Source organism: Macrobrachium rosenbergii, chromosome 26, assembly GCF_040412425.1.
Source record: "Macrobrachium rosenbergii isolate ZJJX-2024 chromosome 26, ASM4041242v1, whole genome shotgun sequence".
Lineage (NCBI taxonomy): Eukaryota > Metazoa > Arthropoda > Malacostraca > Decapoda > Palaemonidae > Macrobrachium > Macrobrachium rosenbergii.
In genome coordinates, this window is record NC_089766.1 from 8,513,630 (window position 1) to 8,526,308 (window position 12,679).

The 12,679-nt window shown below is 37.2% G+C and overlaps 1 protein-coding gene across 3 annotated transcripts in view; it reads left to right on the plus strand.

Annotated features, from left to right (window-relative positions):
* Window positions 1–12,679, plus strand: part of LOC136853005 (proline dehydrogenase 1, mitochondrial-like) — a 110,227-nt gene that overhangs the window by 71,815 nt on the left and 25,733 nt on the right. For 2 of the 3 annotated variants that reach the window (XM_067128133.1, XM_067128135.1), the window contains exon 3: window positions 10,103–10,180. The exons of the other annotated variant lie outside the window; for it this stretch is intronic. In XM_067128133.1, the coding sequence (XP_066984234.1) occupies window positions 10,103–10,180 (78 nt within the window). The remainder of the gene's footprint in view (window positions 1–10,102; window positions 10,181–12,679) is intronic. 3 annotated transcript variants of the gene reach the window in all.

Consider the following 12,679-nt stretch of genomic DNA (forward strand, 5'->3'; position numbering starts at 1 on the left):
ACATTTCATTCAAGCGTTTTAACAAAACCATGATGTTTTTATGCTTTTCTACATTCAAACACTCAAGATTTTTGGCTTGAAATGTTGAATCATTATTAAATTTTAGTCATTTTGATGTAAGGGCAATGTTTACGTAACCTGAGATCCAACAAGTAACTCAGTATTGACTCTGCAACTGAACAGTTGACAGAACGTGTTGTACGTTGAGGACGCAAGGTTTATTCTTAAATAAACCTTTGGCTTGTCAAACACAAAGATTCTAGGGCAGTTGACTGAATATTTCTCGTGTAACAAAAGCTAAAATGGTGCCAGAATTTATTGCTGACTAAGAGAGAAGTTATCCCTAAAAGCAGACTGCCCTTGATATTTTTATTATTCTATTTTACTCTTGAGTTTAAGGTTTTTGTATTATGATAGCTGACGAGAAACAATCTCTCTCTCTCTCTCTCTCTCTCTCTCTCTCTCTCTCTCTCTCTCTCTCTCTCTCTCTCTCTCTCTTCATTTTCATGTTTGGAATAGCCTTACCATTATAGCTGACGAGAAACCTAATCTCTCTCTCTCTCTCTCTCTCTCTCTCTCTCTCTCTCTCTCTCTCTCTCTCTCTCTCTCTCTCTCTCTCTCTCTGTCTTTATTTTTCATGTTTGGAATAGCCTTACCATCAAAGCTGACGAGAAACCTAGTCCTCTCTCTCTCTCTCTCTCTCTCTCTCTCTCTCTCTCTCTCTCTCTCTCTCTCTCTCTCTTCCTTCCTTCCTTCCTGTCTGGAATCTCTTGTCCACCACCACAGCTCCAGCGACCTAAGGAAAACAAGTTGTTTTGACCGAGATTTCATCAGTAAATCGTGTTCTTTACCCTTTTCATCTCACTTCTGTCTTGTATAATAATAAAGATATTATTGTAGTGTGTACGTCGTTAATATTTGATACTATATTATAAACGGATATGTTCTGAAGCACTGTACAATATTTTTAAAAATAATTTCCTGTCAAAAATTTTTCATAATGTTTTAACATTCGTCAGATAATTCTCTTGACATCGCATTTTGTTCATTTGTCAATTCATTCTTGTAACAAGAGAGCTTATTTCAAAATATGGGAATATTTGGCAGAAACAGAGAGAGAATAGCTATATACAGAGTTTTGTTCATTTATTTCAGATTGTTAATTGATATATATTTCTTTAATTGATATACATTTCTTATTTTTGTTAATTGCTTCTAAACATGAAATGCTGATGGCTATTGATAAATCTTGAATCTAATTGTAGATATTATGAGATGCTAGCAATTATACTGTTTTGTGAAAATGTTTGTCAAATTCACATTGATTCATTTGAGTAATTTTGATGAAGAGACAACATTATTTATTTTCGGTTTTTAGACCCATATCTGTAAATAACTGTCACCGAGGATCTTAGTGTTAGAATGCTCTTTCTTCCTACTTAATAAAACCTCTCGTACTTTTTTTTTTTACTTTTAGTTCCTGTGGGAAACTACTTAAGAAAACCTCCATCCCACAGATTAAGGCAAGCATGTCTGGGGCATGACCAGAGTATGTGTCTAGTGCTTTAGCAAGCAGTGCTTTATTTTTTATGATTCAATAAATAGATTTTATTTTGCATATGTGAATGTCGCCTCTTCGATGTCTCTTCTGAAAGGGTCATTTAGTTTAGTCGTTGCATCCTGCCTTTTAAATTTGTTTTGCTTTGTGTGCATTTTCTTGTCCAGCTTTGTTTGGCTTGGTGAGGGGAAAAAGATTGGTTATTCAGTAAATGGAAAAATGATTCAGTTCTGGGAAGTGGAAGTTTGTTTAAAATGAGATTATGGAAATATTTGTTCACATTGCTCAGGATATATTACCACCTTTTAATGTTTAGCAGCTGCTTTTCAGGAAGGTTTCAGAACTCAGATTACTTCTCTCTCTCTCTCTCTCTCTCTCTCTCTCTCTCTCTCTCTCTCTCTCTCTCTCTCTCTCTCTCTCTCTCTCTCATTTTTAACGATTTTCTCTAATGCCTTCACCCCATGAATCATGAGGGGGGGGGAAATCCTCAGAATTAGGGCATGCCAGCCGTGATTAGTCTTGCTTCTCAGTTTTACAGCATCATGGAACAATGTAATGTTTCTCCCGCGTTCGTATTAAATGTGTAAAATGTGTCTGTTTAGGTTGATGTTGTAAACCGTTTGTAGTTAAGTAATTTTAGTAGACAATCATACACTCATATGGCCATTTGTACATTACCCACATACATACATAATTACATGCATAATATATATATATATATATATATATATATATATATATATATATATATATATATATATATATATATATATATATATATATACATATATATATTTTCACCATTTACAATGAAAAAGTAAAAGGAACAAAATAAAAGCACTTCTCAGTTCATAACAGGAAAACACTCTGAAAACAAAAACCATATTGACTCTCCAAGTTCAGAACCAAAGTACTTTGACTGCAAGCTGACATTCCATTGAGCTAAAGAGAACCTGGAATGGTGCAATATCCTTGCCCCAGGACGCTCTCCAGCCCCTGAAGAAGATTATTCCAGAACTTAGTTTTGCTTTTGAAAGTGTTACCACTCCTTCCCGGACACTGACCTCCTGTTTCCAGGGAAACCTCCAACTCAGTTGACACAGCTCCTTCCAGATCGTCACAACACCCTCCAGCCCGGCCTGGAAGCCACCGACCCATTTTCCAGGACTGCTGGAGGTCTCCAGCAATCCCCTACCCCCTACCCATACCGTTCCATTCGGGCCCCAAAACGCTCCCTCTCCCCCAAACTAAGAATCCCTCCCTTACCCGATCCAGAGGGGATATTGGCGCAGATACCCTCCCACGCATAGTCTCTCTCTCTCTCTCTCTCTCTCTCTCTCTCTCTCTCTCTCTCTCTCTCTCTCTCTCTCTCTCTCATTGGAAAGTCGTTCGAAGTCTTGTATATTTGCACCTCGCTCACAGTGTCTCCAGTTCGTCTAATAAGGACGAAGCAGGCCGACCAATGTTTACATTCCTCTTTGCCCTCTTGGAATCTTCCTCAGATTTCAAGTTGGGATATTTCTCCCCTTCCTATCTCTAGAATTTATGGCTACGTGTAGTTTTTCTTCGTTGTTTTTTTGTCTATTTAATAAAAAATAGCAGGTCCTTTCAATAGGGGGGTGACTGTAGAGAAAAGACAAGACCAGTTACTGAAACATTCATCCTTGAACTGTGTGTATATGTATGTATGTATGTATGTAAAAGGTTTTCTGCAAGGTATTCTTAATAATTAACGAAAGCAAGGTTATTTCAATTCTTGTATGAAGGAGAATGTGCAGTGCGTAGCAGAATTTCTCAATGATCAGCATCTTCCTTTGGTAGAGATGTTGCTTATGCGAATATAACTTGAAAGGACAGTGCTCAGGTTTTTTTTTTTTTCAGTGAAACCATCGGAAGAGTTTTTTAATTATCATATCCCTCCGTAGAAACAGTCCATTCACACCAGTTACACGGAAGCAACACAAATTATTTCCAGCTTTTTCCATCCATATTAGTAAAAACTAGAATTATTAATTATTATTATTATTATTATTATTATTATTATTATTATTATTATTATTATTATTATTATTATTATTATTATTATAGCACTCTATTACCAGCAACGGCATTCCGCACGTTCAGTAATGCCCTGGCATCGGGATTTGCTCAGCTATCCTCTCTAAGAGTCTTTGCAAAGCGGATCACAGCAGAACGGATTGATTCCCAAATTCACCTTATTTTATCTTACTTTGTACTGGGACGATTTTACAGTGACCTGATTAATTCATCCGTAACGATTCAGTGACGAAAATCCACGCTTTGGATTTAAACTAATCCTGCAAGGGACTCGTTAATCCATGTCAATTTATAAATCCCCGAATGACCCGGTGTCCTCCATGGCGTGACGAAGGTCCTTCAGAAATATTTGAATGTCCTTCGGGACCTGGCGTCCCATAAAACCGCCTTACACAACGGCGTCACGATTTCTCAGTGCCGGGAGATTCAGAGTTCGTGATTCTTTTGTTTGTTCTCGGCCCTAGCGTGATTTGCAAAGAGGGTTAGAAGTGATTGAACCTTTTTTTTCTCTCTCTCCCTTTTGTATTTGAGTGGGGATCTTGTATGTATGTAAATATATTTAGATGTTATGATATATACAAATCCTTGTTTATGTTGGTATGTATGTGAGTGTAAGATGAAATGTAAATTTGTTTGTGTGTTATGTTACGTCACGAGAGAGAGAGAGAGAGAGAGAGAGAGAGACTGGCTGGAAGACTTTGGATAATCTCTTTCGTGAGTGTAGTAGACTAGACAAAGGCCAAACGCAATGCGTCTATTTTCAAGGTCTCTCTCTCGTAGTACAAGGTCGTGAGGTTTTATATTATGGATTAGCTATGCTCTCTCTCTCTCTCTCTCTCTCTCTCTCTCTCTCTCTCTCTCTCTCTCTCTCTCTCTCTCTCTCGAACGTAATTCCAAGAATCTCAACTCACTCACAAGTCAGTTAAAACTTCGAAGAGGAAATTGCCGATGGATCTTTTCATACTAATTCGAACTAGAGTATGATTCCGTCTTGACCTCGTTTGACCCAGGTTTGAGTGAGGGCACAAAAATTTCGTGGCAAAAACAGTAAAATCCTTTTTGCTGACGGGATCAGTTTTCAATGAGGTTCAGTGACGTAAGCGCCTTCATCATAAGCAGGAAATCAATTAAGTGATCTTTATTACTTACGTAAGTGGCCCCAACAACATTTCTTTTTATTAAAGGGAAGTTAGTGATGGGAAAAAAAATATTGGAGTTTTACTTAAGAAGAGAAAGTAAGTGGAGAATGATTGACTCTAAAGACCCTAATCTTCTGAAAATAACTAAGACTTTGTAACTGGATACTTTCCTACTCGGGGACTAACTGGATACTTTCCTACTCAGGGACCCCCTTTTCGGTTTTCTTCCGTGCCCGGGTGATGACGGTAATTATCGTCTTTTCCATGATTTTTTTTAAAGAGGGATTTATTAATCATTCTTAGGCGTTCTCCCTCCAGGTTTCTTCTGTACACATTCGGCTTGTAATCAACTTGATTTTTTTTCTAGAAAGATTCAGTTGAAACGAGTATTGAACAGTTTAAGTATTTACTGAAATTCAGTGTTGTGACATTGTATCTAGACATGAAATATAGCCGCGCAGTAATTGCAATTTGGCTTGAAAATGCTGAGAATTGCAATAATTTTAGAGCATGGCGGTGCAGAGGGTGTATCTCGATTTCTCTCGAGTTTCCAGAAAATGTAGATTGTTGAATTTTTGAATTCTTCTCATGACTTTTGACTGATTGATTGTTGAATTCTTTTGACTTATTACTGATTGATTGAATTCTTTGAATTCTGATTGATTATTGATTCTCTCCATGACTTTTTACTGATTGATTGTTGAATTTTCTCCATGACTTTTGACTGATTGATTGTTGAATTCTTCCTATGACTTTTGACTGATTGATTGTTGAATTCTTCCCATGACTTATTACTGATTGATTGTTGAATTCTTCCCATGACTTATTACTGATTGATTATTGAATTCTTTTGACTTTTTACTGATTGATTGTTGAATTTTTCCCATGACTTTTGACTGATTGATTGTTGAATTCTTCCTATGACTTTTGACTGATTGATTGTTGAATTCTTCCCATGACTTATTACTGATTGATTGTTGAATTCTTCCCATGACTTATTACTGATTGATTATTGAATTCTCTCCATGACTTTTTACTGATTGATTGTTGAATTTTTCCCATGACTTTTGACCGATTGATTGTTGAATTCTTCCTATGACTTTTGACTGATTGATTGTTGAATTCTTCCCATGACTTTTTACTGACTGATTGTTGAATTCTTCCCATGACTTATTACTGATTGATTGTTGAATTCTTCCCATGACTTTTGACTGATTGATTTATTGTTATCAACTGGCGTTACAAGTCAAGAATAAGCCTCCTCCCTCCGGATATTGTCAGAGTCAAAGAAAGAAAGAAAAACGTAGCGTCGTCTACTACACAAAGAAGATGGAATGACGTACGAATCTTTTACCCAGTTTACAGAGAGAAGCAACGTAGCACTGTAGAACCTTGGCGTTTACTCATTCAGTCCCTGAAGGACTATGGCCGAAAAGAATGAATTGAGATCAGTAACTTCTATACAGTGTTACTATTCACAGTCTTCTCTCGGTGACCTCCGTCCAAAGTCACCGCGCCTGATACTAACTCGTTAGGCGACGCCGGATAATGAAGGTCTTATGAGATTGCCTCATTAAGTAATGACAGTGTTCACTATTATGGGGTTCCTCCTCCCCACCCCCATCATACTGGTTAGGGAGGTCTAGCTGCTATAGTGATGATATTAAGGACAGCAATGGCGATATTGATGTTGTTAAGGACTTCATGTTATCAGGATATTGCCAAAGGGGAGGGGGAGGTCTCAGGATATTGCCAAAGGGGTGGGGGGGAGGTCTATAGAGAGAAGGAAAGGAGGGGGTTAGGTTGAGCATTATTTATAGCAGTTGAGAGAGAGAGAGAGAGAGAAGGAAACATCAGAGCAAGGTCATGTTAAGAAGTCTCAGAGAGAGAGAGAGAGAGAGAGAGAGAGAGAGAGAGAAACACCAGAACAATGTCATTGAACCGTCACACACACACACACACACACACACACACACACACACACACACACACACACACACACACACACACACACAGAAAGAGAGAGATCAGAGCTAGGTCATACTGAGAAGTCTCACCCTTTCATTATCTCCCGTCCGGTAGGCGACCTCATAACAGCAGTCCCTTTTCATTATTACTGGGATATCTCATTAGGGTACGTCTAGATTCGGCCCTGTGATTTAGCACTGAACCAGATGGGAGGCGTCGTCATGCCCGGGCGAGAATAGGGCATTCTTAAAGTCTTCTGGGACGTGGGGTTGTCACTCTCTCTGTCCTTGGTGATGGGTACATCCTTTTGTGTGTAATACTCGTAATTAAGTATTGTATCATGGTGTTTTTAATACTTTTCTTCTCTGTGTGTTTTTAATACTTTTATGTAATACATTTGAGTATTATATCATGGTGTTTTTAATACTTTTCTTGAGTATTATATCATGGTGTTTTTAATACTTTACTGTAATACTTTTCTTGAGTATTATATCATGGTGTTTTTAATACTTTTCACTTATGTAGTACTTTTCTTGAGTATTATATCAGGGTGTTTTTAATACTTTTCTCCTATGCAGTACTTTTCTTGAGTATTATATCCTGGTGTTTTTAATACTTTTCTCCTGTGTAATACTTTTCTTGAGTATTATTACATGGTGTTTTTAATACTTTTCTCCTGTGCAATACTTTTCTTGAGTATTATATTATGGTGTTTTTAATACTTTTCTCCTATGCAGTACTTTTCTTGAGTATTATATCATGGTGTTTTTAATACTTTTCTCCTGTGTAATAATTTTCTCGAGTATTATATCATGGTGTTTTTAATACTTTTCTCCTATGCAATACTTTTCTTGAGTATTATATCGCGGTGTTTTTAATACTTTTCTGTGATAATTGTCTTGAGTATTATATTATGGTGTTTTTAATACTTTTCTCCTGTGTAATACTTTTCTCGAGTATTATATCATGGTGTTTTTAATACTTTTCTCCTATGCAATACTTTTCTTGAGTATTATAACATGTTGTTTTTAATACTTTACTTCAGTGTAATACTTTTGTTGAGTATTACAGCCTAGTGTGGTTAATATTTTCCTTTAAGACCCATAAAACAAATCTGATTTAATCTGGGCTCTCGTCTCTGCGTGGAATATGAGAAGCATTACTGTAGCAGTATTAATATTAGCTAAAAATATATTCATTCTGGGTATGTTTCCTCTCAGGAGATTTTTCGTGTGTGTTATTCTTGATGGGGACTGTAATCCATCTTCCATTAAGGTAAGCACACGAGAAATTTCTGGGAGAAAGGAAATGTTGACCATTGACCATTATTTATATCATATGAATAATACCCTCTGCAACACATTTTATCTTCTACTGAGAACCACCTGATTATTCTCCTCCTATGAAATATAAACAACTCTAAATTACAAAGCCTCTACATAAATACTTCCCATAAATGCTTCGTCAAAGTCTACGAATATTATAAGTAGAAAAATGAGTAAATGAATGTATGAATGAAAATTTAAAAAAACTATAGATTCGTGACATCGCGTAGGAACTCGGCCAGGCTATATTTAGCAACAGATTTTTTTTTTTTTCCACGACCATCCTTGTCTCAATTCGTATCCCTTTATATCCTTTTGGCAGCTGTGGCCTTGCCCGCCCCTTCAGTGTAAACTGCAGACTTCGATAAAATAACCTCTCTCTCTCTCTCTCTCTCTCTCTCTCTCTCTCTCTCTCTCTCTCTCTCTCTCTTATTCTTATGGGGAAGGTAGCTATTCACGGTATCTGGAATAACACCCCTTTCCCCCATCTCTCTCTCTCTCTCTCTCTCTCTCTCTCTCTCTCTCTCTCTCTCTCTCTCTCTTATTCTGCTCTCTCTTATTCTGTCTGTTTCTGCTTACCATAGCACAGTCTCTCTCTCTCTCTCTCTCCTCTCTCTCTCTCTCTCTCTCTCTCTGTGTCTCTGTTTCATTCTGTGTTTCTGCTTACCATAAGACAGTCTCTGTCACTCTCTTTCTCTCTTTTCATTTGGCAAACGAGGGAGCGCCTTGTCCCCCCCCCTTTTTTTTTATTTTCATCTGGAATGAGGCCTTATATAGCTGGGCTATTGTGGCACTGATACGGCAGAAGAACAAAAGTTTATATTTTTTATTCTCTCTCTCTCTCTCTCTCTCTCTCTCTCTCTCTCTCTCTCTCTCTCTCTCTCTCTCTCTCCACGTAATCATTGATCGAAACCCAGAACAACAGCAGGCGCTGGTGGTCTCCTCAACACCTCTGGGTTAAAACAGCGGTTCAGGTTGTTCAGTTTTTGTTGATTTCTGGAGCGACAGAGTGACAATTTTCCAAGTTTTTATTATTTTCCTTCTTTAGACTGGAATTCTTAATGACTTCGTGCTATCAGAGTGGTTTAAACGTTCGTCTGATTGTTATGTGTTATTTTCAGATTGGCTGTACGTACTGTTTAGGCATAGTTATTATTTTGCTAACCAAAAAATGGCTATATAAGAAAATTTGAAAACTGGTGTTCAGCATTCAATTTCTGGATAATATCGTAGTTTATATTGTTACTAATTGTTGGTCACTGGGTAAGAGTTCCTTTTGGAAGGTTTTCGTTATAATCCTTTGTTGTTCCATTGGACGTTCGTATTCTGTAGGAAATGCTCTTAGCGTGCAAGACACTGGGTCGTTTGGTGGGTCGGAGGTCACGCGAGGTCATTATCGTTCTACAAATTTTCAAGCCATATATTTTAAGGTTCACTAATTTTTTTTTTTTTTTTGTCCTGTTGCATGATACAGGTCCAGGTGGTTTCAGTTTTTATGTTGTGATTTTAATTAAATTTGGGTACAAAAGGTTGTTTTTTGTTATAATTTATGAATGGAAAATCCATATATCTGATGTAGAGGTTATAAATTTCTCATTCCTTAATTTCTGAACATATTTTCTTTTGTGTATTGCATAAGGTATAATGTACTTCAATTTGCTTAGTTTTCTGTTGTCATATACATCTGTTATTCTTATTTAATTGCTATATTTATTTCACTGCGTCTTTGAACACTCAAAGAAGCACAGATTTTAAAATACTTGTTTTTTATGGGTGAAGGTATGAAGTCATTATAATCTCAAGTTTGAAAATTTTGGTTATTTGTATCCCATATTTTGTCCAAATTGCAATAATAGTGAATAGGAAGAACGAAGAGAGAGAGAGAGAGAGAGAGAGAGAGAGAGAGAGAGAGAGAGAGAGAGAGAGAGAGAGAGAGAGAAAATAAAGTACCATCCCATCCATACCTATCACCCGTTGCCTTATCATGTAAGGTCACCACCACCTACCAGGTCCAGGTCCGTGATTAACAGGTCATTCGCTGTCGCACCTAACAGGTCGTGTAGCAGTCACAGGAGAAGAAAAAAGAAACACAGATATTATAAGAGGACGGACAGAACGTCGTCTCACAGATGGTAATAAAGATCGCGATAAGAAAAGAGAGGAAATGTGATTTACTGTAGCCTTTTTTTTTTTTTTTTTAACAGACCCACGACAGATTCTGTGGCGCTAAGAATTTTCCTCTGGTTAAATTTTTATCATCTTGGGCGCGAAAGTTAAACCCTGCCAAGGAGGAGTGTATCTTGATCGCGAAAGTTAAACCCTGCCAAAGAGGAGTTTATCTTGATCGCGAAAGTTAAACCCTGCCAAAGAGGAGTTTATCTTTATCGCGAAAGTTAAACCCTGCCAAAGAGGAGTTTATCTTGATCGCGAAAGTTAAACCCTGCCAAAGAGGAGTTTATCTTGATCGCGAAAGTTAAACCCTGCCAAAGAGTTTATCTTTATCGCGAAAGTTAAACCCTGCCAAAGAGGAGTTCACCTTGGTCGCGAAAGATAAGCCCTGCCAAAGAGGGGTTCATCTTGATCGCGAAAGTTGAACCCTGCCAAAGAGTTCATCTTGGTCGCGAAAGTTGAACCCTGCCAAAGAGTTCATCTTGATCGCGAAAGTTGAACCCTGCCAAAGAGGAGTTCATCTTGGTCGCGAAAGATAAATTCTGCCAAAGAGGAAGTTCTTGCGAGAGGCATCTGGTCGTCAGGTCTTGTTACTCATATTATTATTGTTGTTTTTATTTTTTATTTTACCTTGATTTGGTTTTGAATGCTTCAGTTCCCGTATTATTATCGGTTGACGCTTTGTTAAAACCTCCCCATTGGCTGCGAATGTTTGAATTTCATTTGTTTTCTAAAATTTTGATAGTTGGTTTTCTGCTAATTGAATTGTTTATGTTTGTACCATTGGCATGAGTTTGAAAGCGTTCCTTTGAAATGTCTCTTTAAACTAGATAAAGTAAGATAAATTTAATAATTAAAAAATGGACACATAAAAGCGTCCTTTGATATAAAGTTAAGATAATTTGATAAAATAGGTGGCCTTAGCCACGTTTCATTTCCACTGGATGAACATTAAGATACCCTTGAATAATTATTCTCCTGATAAATAGTGTTTTTGATCAGGTAATAATGCCTTGTTATATGGTAGAACGTGGACATCAACATTACTAGTTGTATTACTGGAAATTGTCAGTTTGAACGGTTTTGTATTTATAAATTTTACGGTTAAAAACTGCAGTGTGTTTATGTTTCATATTAGGAAATGTGCAAGTTTAACATTACCAGTTTTCAAGGGCTAATATTGGCAACCTTTTATCAACAAGTTCTCGTATGCAAAAAAAAAAATTCACAGTGTCGTGGCTCAGTTGTTGTGTATTAAAAATCCACAACTATATCAATAAGTTGTATTATTTTTAGAAGTTAAAAACAAAGACTTTACCAACGTTTGCTTTCAAGGTAAACGCTGAGAAAGAAGAAACACTATCCGGGTGTTCGAAAATCTTTGTTTTCAACTTCCACAAATAATATAATTTACTGAGGTCTTTGTAGTGGATATTTAATATACAAGCTCTCTTATGGACAGAATATACAATGTAGGCCGAAGGCCAAGCGCTGGAACCTATGAGGTCATTCAGCGCTGAAATGGAAATTGAGAGTAAGAGGTTCGAAAGGTGTAACAGGAGGAAAACCTTGCAGTTGCACTGTGAAACGATTGTTAAAAGAGGGTGGAAAGTAAGACGGAAGAAAGACTATGAACGGAGGTACAGTAACTGAAATGAAAAAGGTTGCAGCTAGGGGCCGAAGGGACTCCAAAGAACCCTAAGTAATGCCTACGGTGCACGGGGCGAGGTGCACTGACGGCACTACCTCCCTACGGGGAAATTCTCTCATGTTAGAGAATTCAGAATTAGTTAGTTTAACCCCTGTTCCGTAGCTCCTGCCGACCTAAGTCCCCAGGTCAAGATCTTAGACCTTGCCCAAGGTCAAATCTGGGGCAGGTCAATTTATATTCCATACTAGAGGTTATTAATTGGGGGTTTAATAACCCCTAGCTGCAACCTCTTCCATTCATTTTACTGTACCTCCGTTCATATTCTCTTTCTTCCATCTGACTTTCCACCCTCTCTAACACTTTCCAAACCTTCTTACCGTCAATTTCCCTTTCAGCCCTGAATGACCTCATAGGTCCCAGCGCTTGGCCTCAGGTCTAAATTCTATATTCTATTCTATTCTAGAGGGTATTAAAGGCTTCTCTGAATTTAAATAGTCAAAGGGTTTCTAGGTGTTAGCTTCATTTTGATAGCCGGAATATGATGGTTAATGATTTAGCATATTTCATAAATTTGTTTTATTTTCTTTTTTTACTTTTAATCACGGCGACAAATTGTCATTATTTCAAAAAGCTGAGTCTCTAAAATAGTTAATTTTTATTTGCTTTCTAAGAAACTTTTATATTTCGATGTACACTTTCAACTTCTTCTGAAGTGCTGTTTGAATTTCCCCTCTTCTGAAAAAAAAAATCAGAATGATAATTTTCTTTTACAATAACTGGAACACTTATGGCTTAGGTGAAATGTTGAAAT